Genomic DNA, 21,538 nt, shown 5'->3' with positions numbered 1-21,538 from the left:
ATAGTACTGTCTTTGTCGGTTGTATATATAATCTATATATTAAAAAAAAGTAAATAAACAGACTAGCTTAAATATTGTTTTTGCACCAGTGAGCAGTTAGCAGATTTCGGAGCTATACGTATATGTGAAAAAGGTAACTACCTATGGTTTATGTTTGAATTTTAATCGAATGATTTGATGGTTATTGTAATGAAGGTTAATTTTATTGATAATAAATTATACATTATAAAAACCTACATTTGGTTATTGTAAATTTGTATCGATTTAAAAAAAAAAATCTGGGAAGTTATGTTAATGCAGAACGTACACTGTCTATTTTGAAACAGTTACCTCATGGCCTACTGACCAAATCGTTGTGTTGAAATGATATTTAACTTTTTGCCAAATAAAATATATTGATTCTTTTATATTTTGTGATGTTTTAAGATTATTGAGGAGAGATTCTTCCAGCAGATGTGGCGGGGCTAGGGCAGCTGCAGAGGCGAGGGGTGGTATTATTTTCGAGCCAAGGCAAACCCACGGTTTTATAAACGCAGCCCCCAGGTGATGGAAATTTGGTCTTATTTTTATCCGAAATGGACAGATTCAGGTCCTAAATCCCATAGCTTCTCTGAGGATAGGGATTTCTTCCCCCCTTCGGGGCGTGATTTGGTAAGCTGGTGCTTAGCAGTGCGCGGAGGGAGCCCCTTGGATGGCAGCGGGGCACGGTGCCGAGCGAACGCCGTTTTAATAAAATTCGCCGCCGAGGCGGGGGAACTAGGACCAAACCAAAATGTCCGACGTTCTTCAGCGCGGACAATAATGTAAATCTGCTCAGACAGCGACATTTAAACTGAGATTGTTAATTAGCCTCCACCAGAAATGTCCAGCACTAAGTGTGCTTCCACAATCCCGGTGAGAAGGCTCGCCTTACCAGGGCGTTCATTTCAAATTCCCTGCTAGAGATAATTGCCCATGCAAAATATGTTATTTCAAACATCATCCACTTTTTTCCTTCCCGTGCCTTCATTTTTGTAATTTTTTCCCCCCTTTTAAATGTCCCGTGGCAAATAAATACAACCCGTTGCGTTTTACTAGTGCCTCAGATTATATATGTATTTATAGATAGATATAGAATCAGATAAAATTTTACTGACAATTATGGTAGAATTTATGGTGTCAATTTTAATCGCTGATTTAGCCGAAGGAAAGCGGTGGGCTGGCCACAGTCTACAGCAGAGAACACGAAATTGTATTTATTTTTAAAAAGAGAAGGATGATTTCTTTGGAGTGGAAGATTTCCATACATCCCCTCCCCATTTAATCTACCCCTCCCCCGCCGCCCCAAGCCAAACCAAGCTCAGCAACAAAAGAAAATAGCAAAGTCTATGAGCTTGCTGAAATTTACCCTTGTTTTGGGCGGACATCTTACTGCTCACGGTGGATATCCTCCATAACATGAATCGCAGCACAGTTCTACACCACACAGACCCTTGCTTGCAAATATGGCGAATAACAATAAAATTCTTCTTGTACCTTTACACATATATACATATATATATATATACATATATATATATATGTGTGTGTGTGTGTGTGTGTGTGTGTATATGTATTGAAAGCAAAATAGGACAGAACACGCTTATGGTCTTGGCAGAAGTTGTTGTTAGGAAAATTCAGAGCCATACTACGGTGCAATAAAAGAAAATGACTGCTGTAACCGTTTATGGGGTGTAAAACGCTGCAGGGCTGAAGACAAAACTTAGGGAGTCGGCAAGAAGTTTACAGATGTGCAGAACCGCGGGAGAAAAAAAATGCTTTCGACTTCACCTTAAAAAAAAATAAAAGGAAATAAATCCGAGGTAAGATTTGATGAGTTCTAATTAGCAAAAGGGAGCCCGTTCTGGCGTGCACACACACAAAAAACCCCCTAATTGATCCCCGAGCCAGTATTTGGGGATGCTGGGACGCCCTCTGTTGTTGCAGACAGAGGCAACTTCAAAGAATCAGCATTAAGAGTGTGTAATAAATGACGGGTCTGCAAACTGTCTGGAATTCGGCTCTTAATGAGTTTACAACTGTCCAGCCACAATTAAGATTTTCTACAAAAGCCTTTTCATTTGTTTTGTCTGGCTGTTTTAGATAAAGCGGGAGAGCGGAAATAACAACCTTTTATTGGCCTTCCCGTGCTTAAATCCAGGCTGGGAGGTGGACATTTATCTTGCCGCGGGCTGGCGGGCCGGGGCGCGGGCCCCGCCGGGCCGGGCCGGGCGGCGGCGGCGCGGCAGTGGCGGCCGACCGGCGGCAGGTGGCGCTGTGAGCCCGCGAAACGGAGCCCGGCCGCCCTCCGCCATCAAGCGCTCGGCCGCCTCCCGACAGCTCCTAAAATGTCGACTTTATGGGAGCATAACCGGGCTTGGGAGCGCTGAGGTGGTTTTGACAAAGGCCGATGGGTTTGAGGGTGCTTTTTGCCCCCCTTTATCCCCGAGATTTTTCCCGCCTTGTCCCGCCGAGCGGGCGCCGTCAGGGTGGCGTTTGCCGCCTGGCCACGCTCAGGGCACTCGTGGAGAAAGTGAAGCTTGATCTGCACCAAGGACATACTGTGCATTTTTAATTCTCAAAATACCGAGACATTTCCTATTATGTGGTAGAGACGGATTGAGCCCTGGCACCCAACTGCCAGCTCCTTCTTTTCTCCCTTGCCCCAAACCTTTGCCTCTTCTCTGCTTAAGCTTCGAGCCTGCAAACAGGGTATCCTGATTTCCCGAAGGGCTGGTGTGAAATGAAATATTGGGAGAAAGGGGGAATTGAAGGGTTCGGGCAGGATGTAAGAGGGTCTCCCCGGCTCAGCCTGGGAGGAGAGCGCCCGAAGATCTTCACCCTTGGAGCTCTGGGGCCAACCGATGGATTTTCCAATGCCCTTGTCCGCTCCGCGCGGCTGAGACAGCCGTGCGGGGAACCGGCAGTGCTGCAAAAATCTAGTTTGAAAATTATTTACCGGCCGGTGAAATTCTTCAACAGCTGTCTTTGATACAAATAAAAAGCCCTGCTTGTGTCCGAAGCAATTTCAGCTCTGTGGGACCCGTTGTGATTATATTACACAGATGTGAGAAGGCTGATGCTCTGCAAACTTGACATGTCTCTCAAAGTCATTCCTAACTTGTTCTCGCCGTCTATTTTGTTTCCTCAAATAGTTTTCTTTTTTTTATTTTATTTTATTTTCTTTTTTTTCCTTTTTTTTTTTTTTTTTTTTTTTTTTGCCGCTTTGCTTTTGTTGGCTCCCGCGTCTTAAGAATGAGGCTTAGTGTGGAGTTGTGGAATATTTTCAGATGGCAATTGCCAAAAAAGACGGGGGAAAAAAGTAATTGGAAGGAAAATAAATGCAGGAGGAAAGGAAGCATAAAATATGGGCTGAAGTATAAACGTTGTATTTCGTAAGTTTACGCCAGACAACTAAACAAATCCCTGCATAGTCCTCTGTAACAGAGCTACTTTCTCTGCATCTTACTTACATTTCCTTAAATCAAAGCCATTCTCTCTATATCGAAATTCAGCACTGGGAATGTAGTGAGCTAGTTTTTTTTTCCCGCACTGATTCAAAGATTTAATACTTTCTAGGGATAAGGATCAACAGCCACTCCCTGCTTTCTAACAAGAGCCTTCCTATCAAATGTTTGTCTACAATGGCATTGCTAAACTTATTATGAGTAATTATTTTTTTCCTTGGGCAGTAAAATTATATTGAAATTAAAAAGTGTTTATGCATCGTCATACTAAGTAATAACTTGGCACAGCATGTTCCATTATAATCGTGGATAAATTATGGCGAGAACAGATTCCAAACCAGCAAAATCTTCTCTACTATGAACCACATCAAGATACTGCTTAGTACACAAGCCATAATCATGTAGTGCTCCCAGGTCGCTTATAACTTACGAGCACCGTTTTATCACTACATTTTACTTCCCGGAAAGCTCAGTGCCAAAGAGGGGTAGTCCAGACCTTACAAGGAAAAAAAAAATACAATTAATCCATCCTAGAGGATTATTTTTTAAAGCGTGCGAGAATATTACCATGACCAAAACCTTGAAATCTGCGCCTGTTCACCCTTTCTCGATTAGAAAAAAAATAAATTCAAATGCAAAGCGGATTTACAGGCACGATAATCTAGCCTGATCCTGTAAGCGACAAAACGGGAGATTTCAGAGGGTGTTTCAGAAGCAGCGTTATGCCCAACTCGCAGAGGGTGGGGGAAGTCAACAAGGTGGCAGGGACCCATGTCTAGGGGTCCTTCTAGCATTTATTCAGTGAAGGCTTTTTGATAAATCTAAACGGCTGGCAGGGAAAAATAAGCTGCAAGCAAAATACATTTTAAAAAACCGTGGCGGCGACAAACACACGTAAGCAAAGAAAAATACATAAACGTGCAAATTGTAGAGAATCAGAGAGCTCGAAATGCAACCAACCACCCAGACAATCTATTTAGTCCTACGCTATCCATATTTAAGTCTAGACATTGGTTATATTTGCTGTTTCTTTTTTCTTGCATCTTGGTATGTTGTCACCAGAGGAGCAATTTATTGGTCTAATGCCATCTACTTCAGCCTCTTTGATCTTCTTGGTCGTCGTTTTGTTTGCATCGCATTCGTTTAAGTTCTTGGGCCTCTATTCCCTTCCAGCAGCCTCTTCTGCCGGCATGCTCCCGCACCGCGATTGCGACCGCAGGGATATTGTCTAATATTGGTGAATTGGAAGAAATAGCCGAAGGGGCTCTTTCGGCGGCTTCTCCCTTAATGCCTGCGAATAATAACTGCGTTTTCACATACTTAACACTTGGCAAGCATTTACATACATACACCACATCTGCATGCTCCGAAGCACCAGTATCTCAGGGATCTGCTGATTTCAAGAATTGACTTGCTTCTGTCAGTAACCTGTGCTCATGGGGCTGCAATAACCACGCATAAAGGGTGCCAAAGGGTGCGCGGGTGGGTGTTGGAGGTGTGCAGGGGGGGATAGGGTGCTCCACGTTTACAAACCACAAAGTTTAGGGTCCGTGCGAAATATCGGCAAGAACAATTTTAACTGGTGAGAAAGTCTTTGTACACGGGGCACCAAACTATAATTGAAAGGAGAATTTCCGGGGCAATTCCATTGTGCTTCTTCCAGTTTATGATGTGCAATACAGGCAGGCAGTAAAAGCTGTCTTTACTAGGACTCCCTGTCTGAGGGAAGGAAACTCATTTTACGATCCGTTTAAAGGAAGGGCACGGAGCAGCATCCTCAATGGAGAGCCATTCGCATTGTTGGGGATCCCAGTGTTTAGAAAAGCAGCAACTCTCCCCGTCATGCGAGCGTACCGCTGCCGCCTAACGCTCTGGACTGCAAGGTATGTAGGGCGGAAAGGTAACTCGGGCAGGAAAGAGGCGGCGGCGATTTGAAGCCATTTGCAGGCGATTTCTTCAACTCTAGAGTTTCGGTTTATTCTGTATTTTCTTCCTGAGACATTCAGAAAGTTGAGTCCTCAATTTTTTTTTTTTTTTTTTTTTTTTTTTGGCCATTATTCATAGTGGGTGCTAGGGGGTTTTTGTGCGTCCTGTTGTTGGGTGGGAGTTTTTTGTTTAGTTGGACGTCGTTGTTTGTTTGGGGGTTTGGGGTTTTTTGGAGTGTTTTTTCAGTGTTTTCCCTCCTTTATTTTCCCGGGGAGGGCAACTGTGATTTTCGCCCCCCCTCGGGGAATGGCTGCTGGGAAGCGCCTTGATTTCCGCGGCTCGGCAGCCCCGGGGGGCCGGCGGGGGTGCCCTGGCACACCCTGTGCAGGGTGGCCGCCTGCTTCTTACCATTACAACGCGCAAACAACGCGGGGTGAGGGGGGGGGGGGCGGAGAGGAGCCACCTCCTTTAAACCTGGCGCACACAGATAACTCCACGCGTACACATTTAACGCTTTAAAACCTGATTTCTCCCAGCGCCCCGCGGTCCGTCAGCGCCCGGGCGGGGCGCGGTGTCCCCGGGGCCGGGCGGGCGGCGGCTGAGGGCGCTGGCGGGCGGGCGGCCCCGGCCCGTCCATGGCCGGGCACCGTCGGGCCCCGGCCGGCACCACCTGTGAGGCGGGCGGGGATTGGTGGGCGGCGTCACATGACCGGTCACGTGCTGCGGGCAGCTCGGTCCAAAAGAAAATGGGGTTTGGTGTAAATCTGGGGGTGTAATGTTATCATATATCACGCTACCTCGTAAAACCGACACTGAAGCCTGCCGGACAACAAATCACAGGTCAAAATTATGAGCTCTTCGTATTATGTGAATGCGCTTTTTAGCAAATATACGGCGGGGGCTTCTCTTTTCCAAAATGCGGAGCCTACTTCTTGCTCCTTTGCAAGCAACTCCCAGAGAAGCGGCTATGGACCAGGCGCGGGTGCCTTCGCCTCCTCCATGCCCGGCTTGTACAATGTGAACAGTACCATATATCAAAGCCCGTTCTCTTCCGGATACAGCCTGGGCTCTGATGCCTACAACCTGCATTGTTCCTCTTTTGATCAGAACATTCCCGTCCTCTGCAATGAGCTAACCAAACCCAGCTGTGAGAAAGCGGAGGAAAGCAACCTGCACAACCAGGCTGAGCCTAATTTCCGGATATACCCCTGGATGAGGTCTTCAGGTAGGGGCGAGCGGAGAGGGCTCGGAGCCGTGGCAGCCAGGCAAAGCGTGTCGCCAGGATTACTGTCAGCACAGCCTTTATGGTTTTAATTATAGCCGAGGCGCCATTGCGTAGAAAGCCCGTGGCATTGTATGTAAATGAGTATCATAAAACTTTTTATTGCCCAATTAATGGGTTCTAGCCTCGTAAATTTATTTAACTCCATTTGCTATGGAATTTTTAGCATTGAGTTGATTTGCGCTGTTTGCTATGAAAAAGCGGAGAGCTGGCTGCGGGCTCCCGGGGCCCCCACGGATTAAGCGTCTCCCCTACCCTCTTGTCGAAGTTGGGAAAAAAAAAAAATCCCGCTCGCTGGGCGAGGCGGAGGGGACAGAGGCGTTCGGGAGCGAGGGACGGCGTGTCGAGGACTTTGCCAGCTCGCGTTGCCGAGACGTGCCACTCTCGTCCCCCCTGCCCTTTCCACGGAGATAAGAATCTATAGAAATGTACTAAACAGGAAAACGGAGGGGGGAGGGGGCACTGGGGCACGAGTGTGTGTGTGAAAAAGGAGAGCTCTCTTCTGGAGCTAAATGCTATGTATTGTTTACGATCCAGGCGGGATGGGTGGGGGGAGCCCACGACATTAAAATAAAATAAATACAGCCCAGCCTTCCAGCTTTTTATTTCCCCTTGCGAAACGTGAAAGTCTGGAAGGTTTTAGGGAAATACATCGCCTGGGGGAAAAGTTCCTCCTCCCAAAAGCAATTTCCTCCCCCACCTCCTCTCCTGAACGCTTTCTCTTCACTTTTTCTAGGTCTCGAGCAACTTAATTTTTGCGCTGCCTGAGCAGGGCAGGTCGTGTGGCTGAAATGTCTTTGTTAGGGCAAAGTGGGGGGGCGGGTGGAAGTCGAAGAAGGGGATCGTTCACTCTGGCTCGGCCACTTTTCTGCTTGTATGCTTGTTTATTTATTTAATTATTTATTTATTTATTTATTAAAAATATCAATAAGAAAAATAAAAAGAGAAAACTTTCCACTTCTCTTCTTGTCTAACTCCTGGCCGTGTGTGTGCCTGTTTTCAGGTCCAGATAGGAAGCGAGGGCGCCAGACCTACACCCGCTACCAGACCCTGGAGCTGGAGAAGGAATTCCACTTCAATCGTTATCTGACTCGGCGGCGAAGGATAGAGATCGCCCATGCCCTCTGCCTGACGGAGAGGCAGATCAAAATCTGGTTCCAAAACCGGAGGATGAAGTGGAAGAAGGAGCACAAGGAGGAGAGCTCCAGCACCCCGGCTCCCAATGAGCCCACGTCAGCAGCAGCCTCTGTCGAGAAAGTGGAAGAAGACGAAGAGGAGGAAGACTAAGGAGTCCCACTCGAGGAAGTGATCTTTTAGAATAGTGTGTGCACATGACAGTTGGAAAAGCTCCCTTTAAAGGAGAAGGAAAAAAAAAAAGAGAGACTTTTTATTAAAAAAGAAATCAGTTCCCTTTAATTATCATCTTGAAAGCAAGCATTTGCAAACATGAAAACATTTCTTGGGCTGGTCTTCCAGCCTTCTCTCCACTCTCCCATACTCCCCAAACCTGCCCTATGCCGAACCTTTCAGTAATATCTCCTAAGAGCATCTTACAATCAGCTTGGTTTTTTTAAATCTCCATTAACCCAAACCTGGGTGGGCTTCTTCAGGGGACATTTCAGTGGGAGAACTGCTGCTTGCACAGATAGTAAACCGTGACCTTCCGAAGTAACTACCTGACTCCATAGTCCCAATCATGTGTAAGGGGAAAAGTGCATTAGGCTGACATTAAGAAAAACTACCTAATTTTGAATAAGTAGCTCTGCACTTCTCTTTTTGTTTTCTTTTTTTTTTTAATTGTTGTTAGAAAAGTATCTTAAGTAACAGCTACATTAACAAAAGGTTAAACAGCAAATAAGGGGGGGAAAATGTTCCACAAACCACTACAATCTACAGCAATTATTTGTACTACCTATTTTCCAGACTACCTACCTATATATCTTGCTCTGCCTACCTATCTTCGAAAGTATACTGTATTTTAGTAGTCAAAAGGATGTTACAAGATTACTGATGTGAATCGCGAAATGCTTTTAGACATGTAAGTGTAGTCGTTCAAAAAGCACGCATCAATAGCTTTGGTATAGAATTTGGTACCGAAAAGGCTGAATATATTTAAATTTAAAATAATATATTTATTCCAAAGCAATTATAAATGAAAACCATATGCTGCAATATATCTTTGTTCTCGATTCTTTGCTATTTCGAGAGAGGAAGCAAACACACGCCAATATTGTACAAAGCGGTTTAATATCTCCCGTTGGCTTCTACCTTCAGCTGCTTCTGCTAAAGGCCGTTTTCTTATTCTACATTGATCTTACTTAATATAGCGGAAAGTGTTCTTTGAAAAGTGAATTTAAATGATCATGTAACCACCTTAAAAAAAAAATCCACAAACTATTTGTCCTGATTATCTGAACGTGTTAATATGTAATACCATGAATTTTCCTACAATAGCAGATATTGTAATTTTTTTGTCATTTATATTCGTCTTGAACCTCATTTGTAAGATCATGTCATAAATTGGGAAGTATGTAATTAATTTGGAAACTTTGTAGCATGATGTATTGTTAAGAACTCTGTATAAATCCGTCTTGAAGGTTTGACTAAAGTTTATTCACAAATTGTATGTTACAATGTGTTTCGGTGTGTTCGTTGTGAACATTTGGATATGCCGTGTAAGTATTGGAAGTGGGAAAAAAAATGTCTGTGAACTCTCTTTGGAAGTGATACCGTGTTCAACTATCTCCCACGATAAATGTGTTTTATGTTACACAGAAAATAAATATGCTTGTTGACAATGAAATGTGTTTCTTTATTAAGGAACCAGTTCGAGGGAAACAACAAAAAATATATTACATAGACTAATAAAGAAATTAGACCACCTAAACATTTTTTTTCGGTAATCAGAAGGGGAAAAAAAAAACCACCAAGGTGATGAATTGATAGGAATCAGTCAATATCTCTATCTCGACTTTGTGATTTTTTTCCTCTAGCGTTGTTGATTAATAAAGCGGAAAGCCTTCTTTATGGGAGAGCTTCCTTCCACCGTGTTCCCGTGTCCTCTTGCAGTCATTACCCCAGTCCAGACGATCGGCGATCAAGTCGAAATCTCATGCAGTGAAAGAACATTTTGTAATGAACAGAAAGTGAAAGACGAAACTTCCAAGTGTAAATGATCTGATGGGGTACATGTGTGGTTTGTGTGTGCGGCTTTCGGGGGCCAGGGGGCATCACGGTAGCACGAAAATGGGGCAAAACTGCCCCGCTTTAGAAAACGTCTTATTTTTGCCTGGTACCACGTAATATCAATGAGATCTAATATTACCCCCCCACCACCACCTTTTTTTTTTCCTAATTAAAAGAAAAAAAAAATCGAACCTGAAAAGTCCTTTTATTCGGCCGGGTAAATACAGGTAAGACCTGGAGTATTATTTGCGCTGAAGTTCCCTTTTCTCTACTACACTCCGTTCCTGGTCAACGCACTAATTGTTATTTTAATAAAATTAGTACAAAGTCTAGGTCTTTTAAAAAACTCCAGGGCTGCCTCTGTGGTAAGATGGCGCCTCTCTAAGACCTGCCTCTTCTTAGTGATGAGGAAAAGGCCATAAATCCGTTGTTGTTTATGAAAATTTACAACTTTGCAATACAACTTTATGAGTTGTTCGGTTTTTCCATTGGTCGTTGTCGGTCATGTGGATGGTAACCGTGAACATGAACTTTTTTATAATTTCCCTTGCGAGAATAGAGCCGCATTCTTTTGCTGAGCTCTGTCCTGCTTCGGATCTCTCTGGCTTTCAATCCCCATTTCATTTGTTCTTTGTAAGGCAATAGTGAACAAAGTGTGCTGAGGTTCGGCATAAGCAGCCGCCTAGAACACAGATCCGGGATGGCAATTTCCAGTTCCCCCGCTGGAAGGTGTGGCATATTGGATTCAAAGCACTGGCGTGGCAGATTTTCAACTTGCAACCTGGCTAATTTCCTGCTTCTTCTGGCACCAAAAGGAGGGCGATTCGTCTCCTGTGCAGCCAAAGCGACAGCTGTCAAAGTCGCAGGGGCTCCTGTGAGCCAGAACCTAAAAGGTGAGAAATGTATATGACACTACTGTAAGCAGGGAAAAATGGTTTAATACGTTTAAATATTAGACATGTGCAATTAAACCAAATGGAAATGTTACCGGCCAAAAATAGAGATGGCTGCAGCTCAGCTGATTTTAACTTAGGCAGTGCATGCAAAAATATGCCTAAATAAAATGTTTGTTTTATGTGATTTAGCAAGGAAGCGGTGGATTTATTTTTTTTTTCACGAAGTTGATTTCTTTTTGCCTTAGGCAGGGGTATATTGTGACGTTCAGGTTATTTTCTAATAATTCAGTTTTACAGCATCAGTGGAGGGGATTTTTTTTTCCCAGCACGGGGGGGAAAAAAAGTGATATCCCCAAACATTTTTTAATATTAATTCGCAGTATTAACTCATTAGCTTAAATTTCATTTGCGGTTGAAGAAATTTAGATGTGATTTATTTTTTTACTATTTAAAAAAAAAAAAAAAAAAAAAAAAAAAGGAAAACAACAGCCAAACAGCACAATGTCTCCTAGCTTCTCTGCCATGTCCGGGAGGTTATTTCTAGACGGGGGGAAACGGCGCGAATGTGGCTTAGATTTTCTTTATCAGATCGAGCGCTGCCTGCATAAATCCCTTGCCCCGCCGTGGGTCCGCTGCCGGCGGCTCGCGGCGTGGGCGGCTTGCGCGCTTCGGGTGCGCGGAGCGGGCTTGGCGGCGGCTGAACCCATTTCAGCGCCGGAGACGGAGCTTTCCCCCCCCTTTCTCTCCTTGTTGTGACTGTTACGGTGCGGCGCTGGGGCGGGGGAGCGGCGGCCGGCGGGCCGGTGCCCCGCGGTGTGCGCCGGCGGGGGGCAGCGAGGACCCGGGGACGGCGCCCCCGGGCTCCCCCGCCGCTGCCGCCCGGCTCCGCTCCCGCCTCCTCACGGCGAAAGAGCGGCTCGGAAGGCTTTAAACGGCGGCCCCGGCTCCGGCTGTGCCGCCGGGCTGATAAAGCGCTGGATTTGCATTGCATTGCGGTATCCGCCGGACTGGAGCTGCAGTGAGCGCCGGATTATTTATTGCGGTGGCGGGTGCTCAGTGCTGCCACGGCGTGGCGGGACGGCGGAGGCGGGCGCCGAGCGGAGCGGCCCCCGCAGCCCCTGGAACAGCAGCGCTGGCAGCCTGCGCTGCTCGGGGGAGCCCAAATAAAAGACCAAGAGGGGAAAAAAAAAATAATAATGCGGCCTACCTTTTTCTGTGGGAGTATCGGAGCTCGCCCCCGGGCAAAATATTCCGGCAGGACCGGCTCTGCCCACTCCCCTTCCCCTCCGATTCTAGCTCGGTGTGTGTCAACTGCAAGTTACCACGGTGGGAGCCGGCTGGGGAGGACCCGCCCGCGTCCCCCCGGCCGGGCTCTCTGTACCCCGCCAGTCTAAACAACGGTCCGCCTTGCCCAAACTGTTTGGATTAGGAGCTATTAGTTAAAGGTTGGTTTTGATGACGCTGGCGAGCACGAGGATGATTTGAAAGTGGTTTTATATACGAAGAGAAGGAGGCTTTTAAGCTTAAGAGGGTAACTACTCCCGCACCTGTATCCGAAAGTGGCTGGGGTCGCGGACGCGTTTGCGGCGGGAGGAGGAAGGCGGAATGTTCTGTGGAGGAGGTGCTGGGGGTGCGTGGGATTACGAAAACAAATAAACGAGGTATGAAATACACAGGTACCGCAAAGTGTGACTTTGTTGCAGTGGCAAAATGCAGCGACTGGCTTTCTTTTTGCTTTTCAGAGTGGGGGCGGGAATGGCGAAGGAAAACTGCTGTGAAATGTGTCCAGGCCGGACATTTCCTCGCAGACTTGGGGGGCAGCAGATTATTGTGATTCGGGGTTTTCTGGGGTAGGGGGAGGAGCGGAAAGGACGCCTGAATGTGACTGAAGCAGAGATTGCGGTGCAGATTGCTTGGCTGTCACTGTAACTACTCGAACACGACCCAGTCAGGCAAACGTGCAGATTTCATTCCTTTTCGTGTTATGGGATCGGCGAATAAATGTTTTCGCTGCCTGCGATCGGGCTTTCACAACTTGGTTTGGACGCAAACAGTAACTTGAAAAACGGGAAAGAAACAAAAAGAAATGGAGGAGGGGAAAAATCAGACTGTAGTTCATGCTACAAAATGTAAATATAACAAAGCCTGGAGAGATTTTTATTTTAAAATTTGTTTTGGTCTTCGTGTGGTGGATTCAAACAAAAGATCGTCTGCCCACAACTTTTTGGAAGTAAGGCCGGTGGGGTTTGTTTGTCCCGAGTATTCTTTTTCTCATGGTGCGTTTTCGTTCTGACTTACTGGCGAAAATATGCTCTTTTAAAAGCCTTTTCGCATTTAGCATGCTGTGTATGAGTGCTTGCTTGCTGGAGTTTCCTCCTTTTTAAACTCTATTCTCACCGAGTAAAAAACCCCTTATTTTTCCGGAGAAATCTGCTTTTCAGGAAATACATGTTTCTGAAATGACCTCTCAAAGCATGCAGCTAGTGAGCTGTAATTCTACCAGGTGTGTTTGTTGATTAGCTGGGCTGAAGAGGTTAAGGAAGTTGAAAAAAAACCCGAAGGCAATCAACATCTGAATGTGAAAGTCCAGCTGAGACTGCAAACAATACAAACTATTGTGGAGCGATGTTTTAACTCACTACTGTTTTATAGGTATCGTAATCTGCCCCCGGAAATGAGACAAATAGTCTCCCAACAACAACAAAACTGTCCTTTGAAAGCTGCTTTAGGAAACGCTGCTCGTACGAATGTCACTTTACGTGACAGAGCGCGTTTAAAATTAGTCCATTCAATCTGTTGTAATGGGCAGGGATTATGAGTAAACACATATTGGAATGAACAACCCCATGTTATCTGCAGCAACTGCAGGGTTACGGCTGAATTAAACCCGCATCAGCGAATTTCATCAGAACAGTTACTGTCCGAGCCCTGGGCCAAGAATTATATTTCCGCTATGGGGTAACTGCCATATTGAAAAATGAAGGTGGAAATGTTTGTTTCGTGTATTGTTCTTCCCCTCTTAAAGACACAAATCTACGTTTAATCAAATTATTCCGAGCAACAACGAAACCGATTGGCTTCCGCTGAGTCACTAGAGGGGTTGTATTAATTAGGAATAGTCCTACTGGCTCGTTTTTGAATTTGAATGTTTGATACCCTCGGCTCTACTCTGGCGGGAGGAGGGCAGACTTGGGGAGAACAGACACATGGAACTTCATCTGGGCTGCCGGGGGGCGCCGGGAGCCCATGCGGCTCTTCCCGAGGCCTCCTCGGGCACTTGGTGCAAATCAAAAATCCCACTCCCCAGAAGGCCACCGCCCCAACCTCCTAATGCTGGGGATGTTCATTAAGATACGAGACCTCTTCCACTGCAGGACACGTTAGCCTCTCTCACAAAAGCTGGATTCGGCGCTGGGGCGGGCTCCCTGAGCTCCGAAGGGAAGCCTTAGTGGAGGGGCAATTTTCGACTGAATGGATAAATAAATACGTTTTAGAATAGCTTAAAAATCCTTGGATGCAGTTGTGGCATCGCGACGCCAAAACGGAGAGAGGCCGGGTCCCCCCCTCGCCCCCCAGGCTGCGCGGCGCTCCGCTCCCCCTTTCACGTGCTCCCTCCTCTCCAAAGTTTCCCTTCGCAGCATCCTCCACCGCCGTCTCCTTCCCTCCCTCCTCCCTCCCTCCGCCGGAGCGCCGGGGGCGGCTCGCCCACCCTTCCCACGGGGTTGCGCGAATCCTCGCCGTGGGGCCTCCAACTTTTAAGGGCGCCCCCCTCCCCACCCCTCCGGCAGCCGGGGGGGTGTCCCCGCTGCCCGCTCTCGCACCGCCCGCGCTGCCGGGAATTATCGCCGCTCCTGTTGTTGTTATTATTATTACTGGATTATTTTCCCGCGCGGGGGCGGTGCCGCGGCGGGGGCGCGGCCGGTCCCGCGGGCTGCGCGGGGAGCGCGGCGGGCGCGGGGCGGCGCGGCGGGGCCGGGGCTGCCGGTAAGTTGGCGGCGCGGTGGCGGCGGCCCCGGGGGAGCGGGCGCCGCGCGCGCTCCCATTGGCCGCCCCGCCGTCAGCTGCTCCTATTTTCTGCTGTCGCTTTTGGCGCTCGGCCATCCAGAAACAAACCACTTCGATGACTCCTAATAGTTATCGCCAGATGTACTAATACACAACAAATCACGGTCCGGGAGAGGGGGAGAGCAAATGAGTTCCTATTTTGTGAATCCCACTTTCCCGGGGAGCCTGCCCGGGGGCCAGGACTCCTTCCTCGGGCAGATCCCCCTGTACCCGGCGGGCTATGATGCTCTCAGGCATTTTCCGGCTTCGTACGGGGCAAGCAGCCTGCAGGACAAGACTTACACCTCACCTTGTTTCTACCAACAGTCCAACACCGTCATTGCTTGCAGTCGGGCTTCCTATGAGTACGGAGCCTCTTGTTTTTATTCGGACAAGGACATTAGTAGCGCCTCTCCTTCCGGCAGTGGCAAACAGAGGGGGCCCGGGGACTACCTGCACTTTTCTCCCGATCAACAGTACAAAACCAGCGGCGGCCAAGCCAAAATTATAAATGACGAAGGCACCGACCGGAAGTACACGAGCCCTGTTTACCCCTGGATGCAGCGGATGAACTCCTGCGCTGGTAAGGCATCTCGGTGCAGTCAAGGGCGGAGAGGGGAGGAAAAGGAAAAGTTTCTTTTTTTTTTTTTTTTTTTTTTTTTTTTTTTTTTTTTTTTGGCTAGATAAAGTCCAGATTGCTGGAGAAACACGGTTCCTGCAGGGCAATATGTAACATGAAACCTTCGCAGGTTTAGATCTGGCACGTTGGCACCCAGGGAATGGTGGCCAAGGTCCCAGTATGTAGGTTTACTGGTGAAAGTTACAGGGGAATCTTTGGAAAGTAGGGGAAAAAAAAAAAAAAGGAACAAAGCACTTTTATCACTCTCTTAAAGCCATCCCAAAGCCTCTGCTCTGCTTCCTCATTGTCAGAGAGCGATGCATGGAATATGCCCTCTGTACTGAGGATCCAAAGCATTTGTGGTACATTCCTCCTCGCCCCCCTCCCCCAGCTCATTAGCCTGTGAGTATTGGATATTGAGAGCACGTTTCTGGGGCCGTGGGCGCACTTCCATGGCATCGCGAATTTTTTCAGACTTAGGAGTGAACTTCACATAATTGAACTATTCTGTACAGGAGTGGTGCTGGGGGAATGGAGGGTGGGGGTGGAGTGGGAGGGTTGTACTGGGGTGACATTTATTTTTTATAATCCCAAATTTAAACGTTTACTTCAAGTGTTCGCTAATGACTCGCCTTCTCTCCCATCCTCCCGAGTTTATGTTTGCAGCAGGGTAGGTCTCACTCCTTTTTTTGAAAATTAAACTTTTAGCAAGACCATTCCGATGCTGCTTTGCATTCAAGAGCAATAAATTCCGGAGCAAATGGCAAAACGCTCTTCTATGATCTTTAGCTGATGTCTATAATTATACTTAGAGACCTTCTGCAGTCCCAGCCATGGCAATGGCTGTGTGTTTGTGTCAACACAGCCACATGTGCGTGCACACACACACGCACAGAACATGCGTGAGGCTTCCCGGGTAGCACACGTGTGCCTGTGCCTGTGTGTGCGCACAGGCTCCCAGCGCGCACAGAGCAGCCTCTGCCCAGCGACTCGCACCGTGCCACCTCCTGCACCTTCCCCAGGTCCACCTTAAAGCCTCTTTGTATCCCACTTACCCCGTAAGCACACTGCACATCTGCATTTACAGCTCGTCAGGCAGGAGAAAAGGAAAAGAGAGAATTTTAAAAAGAAAAAAAAAAAAAAAAAAAAAAAAAGAAAGGAAAAAAAAAAGCCTCCAGGAAACCAGAGCAGCTTCCCCCACTCCCCGTGATTGTGCCTGCAAAAGGAGGCAGAATATTCTAATCGCTCTTTCTGGTCTGAAATCAGTGGGCCCTGTCCAATGCGATCGTTTTGTCTTTACTTCTACAGGTACAGTATATGGAACACATGGGAGACGAGGGAGGCAAACTTACACCAGATACCAAACGCTAGAGTTAGAGAAGGAATTTCATTTTAACAGATACTTAACCCGAAGACGACGTATTGAGATTGCAAACGCTCTCTGCCTTACTGAACGCCAGATTAAAATATGGTTTCAAAACAGGCGGATGAAATGGAAAAAGGAAAACAAATTCATAAATTCCACACAGCCCAGCAGCGAAGAAACAGAGGAAAAGTCAGGGGAGTAGAACCACGTTTAATAAACGCTACCAGGCCTTTCCTTAGCGCTTACTACTACTATTAGTATTATTATTATTTACATTGTGTTCCTTCTGCTACTGAAATCCTATAGGTTTGTCACAGTCTATTAATCCCCAAAAGGCTTGGTTAAAAGATGTATATTTGCAATCATCTGTGACTTACTCTAATATATGTGGAAGCCCCAGCTTTCGAGCTACAGGCATGTATGTATGTAACCACCTTCCTAAAGCGTATATGGCGTCGGTTAAAGCATTAGAGAATTGGCCCAGAATTTTAAATGTTTGAGATTAGCATCTCAAATGGGTGAGTGTGTGGGTGTCCCTGGTGTGCTTGTGTGAGAAAAGATAAGCAAATTATTTTTTATCTTTTTTTTTTTTTAATTAGAAATGCTTATATTGTAGAAAGAGAAGAGATTTTAGAAAATATTTGGTTTATGTTTTTGCTAGCTCCCGTTACGGCGGGCCATCTCGTTATTCTGTGTTTGGGAGTTTATGATCCGCAGGGGAGAAAAAAGTTTTAGTTATGTATAAGATATTTAAATAGCAAAAGGAAGAAAATTGCTTTTAAAAAACGTTGTATAAATCCCCGTGTATAAACTTTCAGTTAAAGCAAAGATGAATTGCAGGGAGTTGTTTTTTTTTTAATGCCGCTAAACTGCTTAATCTGCACTACAGAATTAAAGTAAAAACTCGGCGTTAAACTTCAGGGGAAGCGAGGGAAGAGGTTTCGAAGCGGGCAATTTTCTGTGGTTCCCGTTGAGCTTACGCTAAGGTTTTGGTGAGCTCAGCTCTGCACTGAAGGGGCTTTGAATTATGGACTACATTTCTTGGAGCTTCGTGAGCTTAGATTGATCTTTTTTGCTTTTATCTTTCTTTCCTTCTCTCTTTCTTTCTTCCTTCCTTCCTCCCTCCCTTCCTTCCTCTCCTTCTTATTTGAAGAAAAGGTCTTATTAACTTAGGGGTTTTCTTTCCTGCTTCTGCGGTATCTTAATTCACATTCGCATTACTTAGCACTGGAAAAAAATAAATTGCTACTTTGAAGAAAAATAGCTGCCATAAAATGCTTCTACTTCGAGATTTGTAAAAGTAAAATAAGCGCAGAAAAAATATTGATTAATATATATGTATATCTCTCTATATTATATTGCGTGTGCATGAGTGTGCATGTGAAGCTGTGTACAAATGCACTTGTATACGCATCGAGGCTCTTTTGTTTGGAAGGCAGCACAATTTGGGCTACCACTCTAAATGTTTTAAAAGCCAGATCTGGAGAATATAATGCAAAATGGCCACCACCGCATTTAGAGGATTTTTTTCTCTCCGAGAGGCGATGAAATAACGGCAGCCGTAAAGTCGCCTGGAATCTGACCCCCTAGTTGGAAAAAACGCCGCACGATATTCATCTTTAATAGATATCTGCCATTTCACATCGGCAGGACCCGGCTGCCTCTCGAAAGCTCCGGCACGGGAATAAGTGTGGGGGAAATTATAAATCTATGTATATATATGTAGAAGGGACATAAGCCTTGCCAGCACCCGAGAACGGATCCGATAGGATTTGTGAACCGGTGTAAAAAAGCCCCCGCACGGAGGACAAGGCAGGCACAAAGCGGAGCGCTCTCTGCACACCCGGCTCGGAGGAGCAATGCCCGCCAGCCCCGCAGCCTCGCCGCCGCTGCCGCTGCCGGTGCCGGTGGCGGCGGCGGCGAGCCCCGCTCCGCTCCGCGCCTCTCCGCGCCGCTCCGCGCCGCCGTCGGGGGCCGTCACCCCGGGCCGACCCCGCGGAGCCGCCGCCATCCCCCGCGCCGCCAGCGGGTGGCGCTGGAGGCCGGCGGACGGGCGGGCGGCGGCGGCGGCGGCGCGCACGGGAGGCGCGCCCCGGGCCGCCCGCGCCCTCCCAGCTCCCCCACCAGTGCACGAGTTTACCTCTAGAGGTCATCAGGCAGGATTTACGACTGGACAACAAAAGCACGTGATGTGAAGCCGTACCCCATATTTGGGTGCCTACGTAGGAGGGAACCAAGTACATGTCCCAGTCATTTCCATAATTCATCATAAATTGTGCAAGGGTGCTATAGACGCACAAAACGACCAAGAGCCACAAATCAAGCACACATATCAAAAAACAAATGAGCTCTTATTTTGTAAACTCATTTTGCGGTCGCTATCCAAATGGCCCGGACTACCAGTTACATAATTATGGAGATCACAGCTCGGTGAGCGAGCAATACAGGGACTCCGCCAGCATGCACTCCGGCAGGTACGGATACGGCTACAATGGCATGGACCTCAGCGTCGGGCGCTCTGCTTCCACTCACTTTGGTGCCAATGAGAGACCCCGCAGTTACCCGGCCAACACCACCTCTGCCTCGACAGAGCCCAGGTACAACCAGCCCGCGACGTCTTCCCACTCGCCTCCCCCTGACCCTCTGCCCTGCACCGCCGTGGCCGGTTCGCCTGTCAGCGAGAGTCACCACGGGGTGAAAAACTCCCTCGCCAACTCCACCAGCACTTCGTCCAATTCCAGCAGCAACACGCACATCAGCAGAGACGGGGTTGGCACCTCGTCTGGGACTGAGGAAGACACTCCAGCAAGCAGCGAGCAGGCAAGTGCCCCGACCGACCAAAGCACAGCCCAGCCTTCACAGCCCCAGATCTACCCCTGGATGCGAAAACTGCACATAAGTCATGGTAAAGCAAATACCCTGTTCTTTCTTTATTTCTCTGGAGGAAAAGGAGGATTTAATGTAAACCGGGTGGCTGCGCCGAGCAAGGTCGGGGAGAGGGGGAGAGGAGGGCGTGAGAGCGGGCAGTCTCCCCGCACACCACAACTCTGCTCGCAGGGAAGCACGCTCCCTTCTCTGGGCGAGTCCCCCCCGAAAGGAAAAAAAAAAAAACCTCTCGGCCCCGAAAACACCGCCCGCCTGGCTCCCAGCGCCGGCGGGGGGAGTAGAAGGCGCCTTGCCGAAGGGAGATCGGGAGCAGAGGCTGCTCCCGGCTCTCCTCTGAATGGGGGACCTTCCAGTGGGAACGGCGCGGCTGACCCCATTTATTTTGCTTAGACATATTAAAAAGAGAATAGGAAAGGGCGAGAAGGGCAGTTTTCACTGCTGGGAAGCCGTGGGGGAGGGGGCAGGGCGAGTCGCCCCAAACTCGGGGTAGAGGGCTCGAGGGGCAAAGCGGGGGAGCAAAGCAACTTTCAGCCCCGGGTACCTGCCCTGCCCTCGCTGCTGGGAGAGCGGCCGGAGGCTCTCTGCCTCCCAGAGCCTTCCCCAGCTCAGCCGTGGGAAAGGGCTGCACGCTTCAGCTTTGCTCTCTCAGCTCTGAAAACCCAGCTATCAGCAGAGACATCCTCCAAATCAGTTTAGCTGGGGGAGGCATGGGGGAGAACTAACCTTATCAAAAAATTAAAAAAAAAAAAAAAAGAAACTGAAAAAAAATTAAATTATAAAAAATCGAATCGCAAATCCAAGCGAAAACTTACCGAGACTACCAAATCCCCCTCCCCCAAGCCTTTCCTAAGAGGGGCTGGAGGGGGAAACTTGTTGAGCGTTTATCCAAACCAGAAACAAAACCAAAGCAGGACTGAGAATAACGGTCCTGGTTGCTGGTAGCTGCAATGAGACACGAAGGCTCCGAGAGGCTGCTGAGAATCTAAATCATGTACTTTTCTCTTCCAGACAACATAGGGGGACCAGAAGGGAAAAGGGCTCGGACTGCTTACACCCGCTATCAGACCTTGGAGCTCGAAAAGGAATTTCACTTCAATAGATACCTGACCCGCAGAAGAAGGATTGAAATAGCACATGCTCTTTGCCTCTCAGAGAGACAAATAAAGATCTGGTTCCAAAACAGGAGAATGAAATGGAAAAAGGATAATAAGCTGAAAAGTATGAGCATGGCAGCTGCAGGAGGGGCATTCCGTCCCTAAGCGTTTGATCAATTAAAAGTACTGAGCAGTATTAGCTGACCCTGCGTCGTCTCATGTCAGTACTAAGTTGACTTTCTAAAACTTCCTTGTGTTACTTCTGTGAAGAAACCCTGTTCTTGTCGCCCTTATTCATCTTTTAATCATGAGCCTGTTTATTACCATTCTCTCGCGTGTATAAGTAGATCTGCTTTTATCGTACATTTCTTTGTCTTGAATGGCTTTGTCTTGAAAAAAATAATAGATGTTTTAACTTATTTATATGAAGCGAGCTGTGTTACTTGAAGTAACTGTTAAAACAAAACAAAACTAAACAAAAAAGAACAAAAAGGAAAAAAAAGAAGTTAAAAAAAAAAGGAGAGAGAGAAAGGAAACCCTCCCCCGGTTTAGTACAAATGTTATGTGTTGCACTCAACCTGCTTAACTGTGCATGTGTGGTCAAGTGTTAATGTCTGTATAGCTCCAAGCTGTTAAAAATATTTTTATTCAAACTACCTATATAATTCCTGTGTAATTAATGCTGTTGTAGAGGTGAAATGATGAAATCAACTGAACTTGTCCTACGTGTAGTGAATAGTGAATCTGTGACGAA

General features: G+C 47.2%; 3 protein-coding genes across 3 annotated transcripts; all 3 read left to right on the top strand.

Annotated features, from left to right (window-relative positions):
* Positions 1 to 6,260: 6,260 nt before the first annotated feature.
* On the top strand, positions 6,261 to 9,424 carry HOXA7 (homeobox A7). The gene is made up of 2 exons (XM_071429944.1): positions 6,261 to 6,636; positions 7,697 to 9,424. The coding sequence occupies exons 1-2, from the start codon at positions 6,261 to 6,263 to the stop codon at positions 7,978 to 7,980; spliced, it is 660 nt and encodes a 219-aa protein (XP_071286045.1). The 3' UTR covers positions 7,981 to 9,424.
* Positions 9,425 to 14,966: 5,542 nt separating this feature from the next.
* On the top strand, positions 14,967 to 17,013 carry HOXA6 (homeobox A6). Its single transcript, XM_071429943.1, has 2 exons — positions 14,967 to 15,402; positions 16,747 to 17,013. The coding sequence occupies exons 1-2, from the start codon at positions 14,967 to 14,969 to the stop codon at positions 17,004 to 17,006; spliced, it is 696 nt and encodes a 231-aa protein (XP_071286044.1). The 3' UTR covers positions 17,007 to 17,013.
* Positions 17,014 to 19,147: 2,134 nt separating this feature from the next.
* Positions 19,148 to 21,451, top strand: HOXA5 (homeobox A5). The gene is made up of 2 exons (XM_071429942.1): positions 19,148 to 19,709; positions 20,699 to 21,451. The coding sequence occupies exons 1-2, from the start codon at positions 19,148 to 19,150 to the stop codon at positions 20,947 to 20,949; spliced, it is 813 nt and encodes a 270-aa protein (XP_071286043.1). The 3' UTR covers positions 20,950 to 21,451.
* Positions 21,452 to 21,538: the final 87 nt, after the last annotated feature.

This window comes from Agelaius tricolor, unplaced genomic scaffold (assembly GCF_023055355.1).
Source record: "Agelaius tricolor isolate 1412-34295 unplaced genomic scaffold, bAgeTri1.0.p SCAF_6, whole genome shotgun sequence".
Taxonomy (NCBI): domain Eukaryota; kingdom Metazoa; phylum Chordata; class Aves; order Passeriformes; family Icteridae; genus Agelaius; species Agelaius tricolor.
This window is presented reverse-complemented; position numbering and strand designations above follow the sequence as displayed.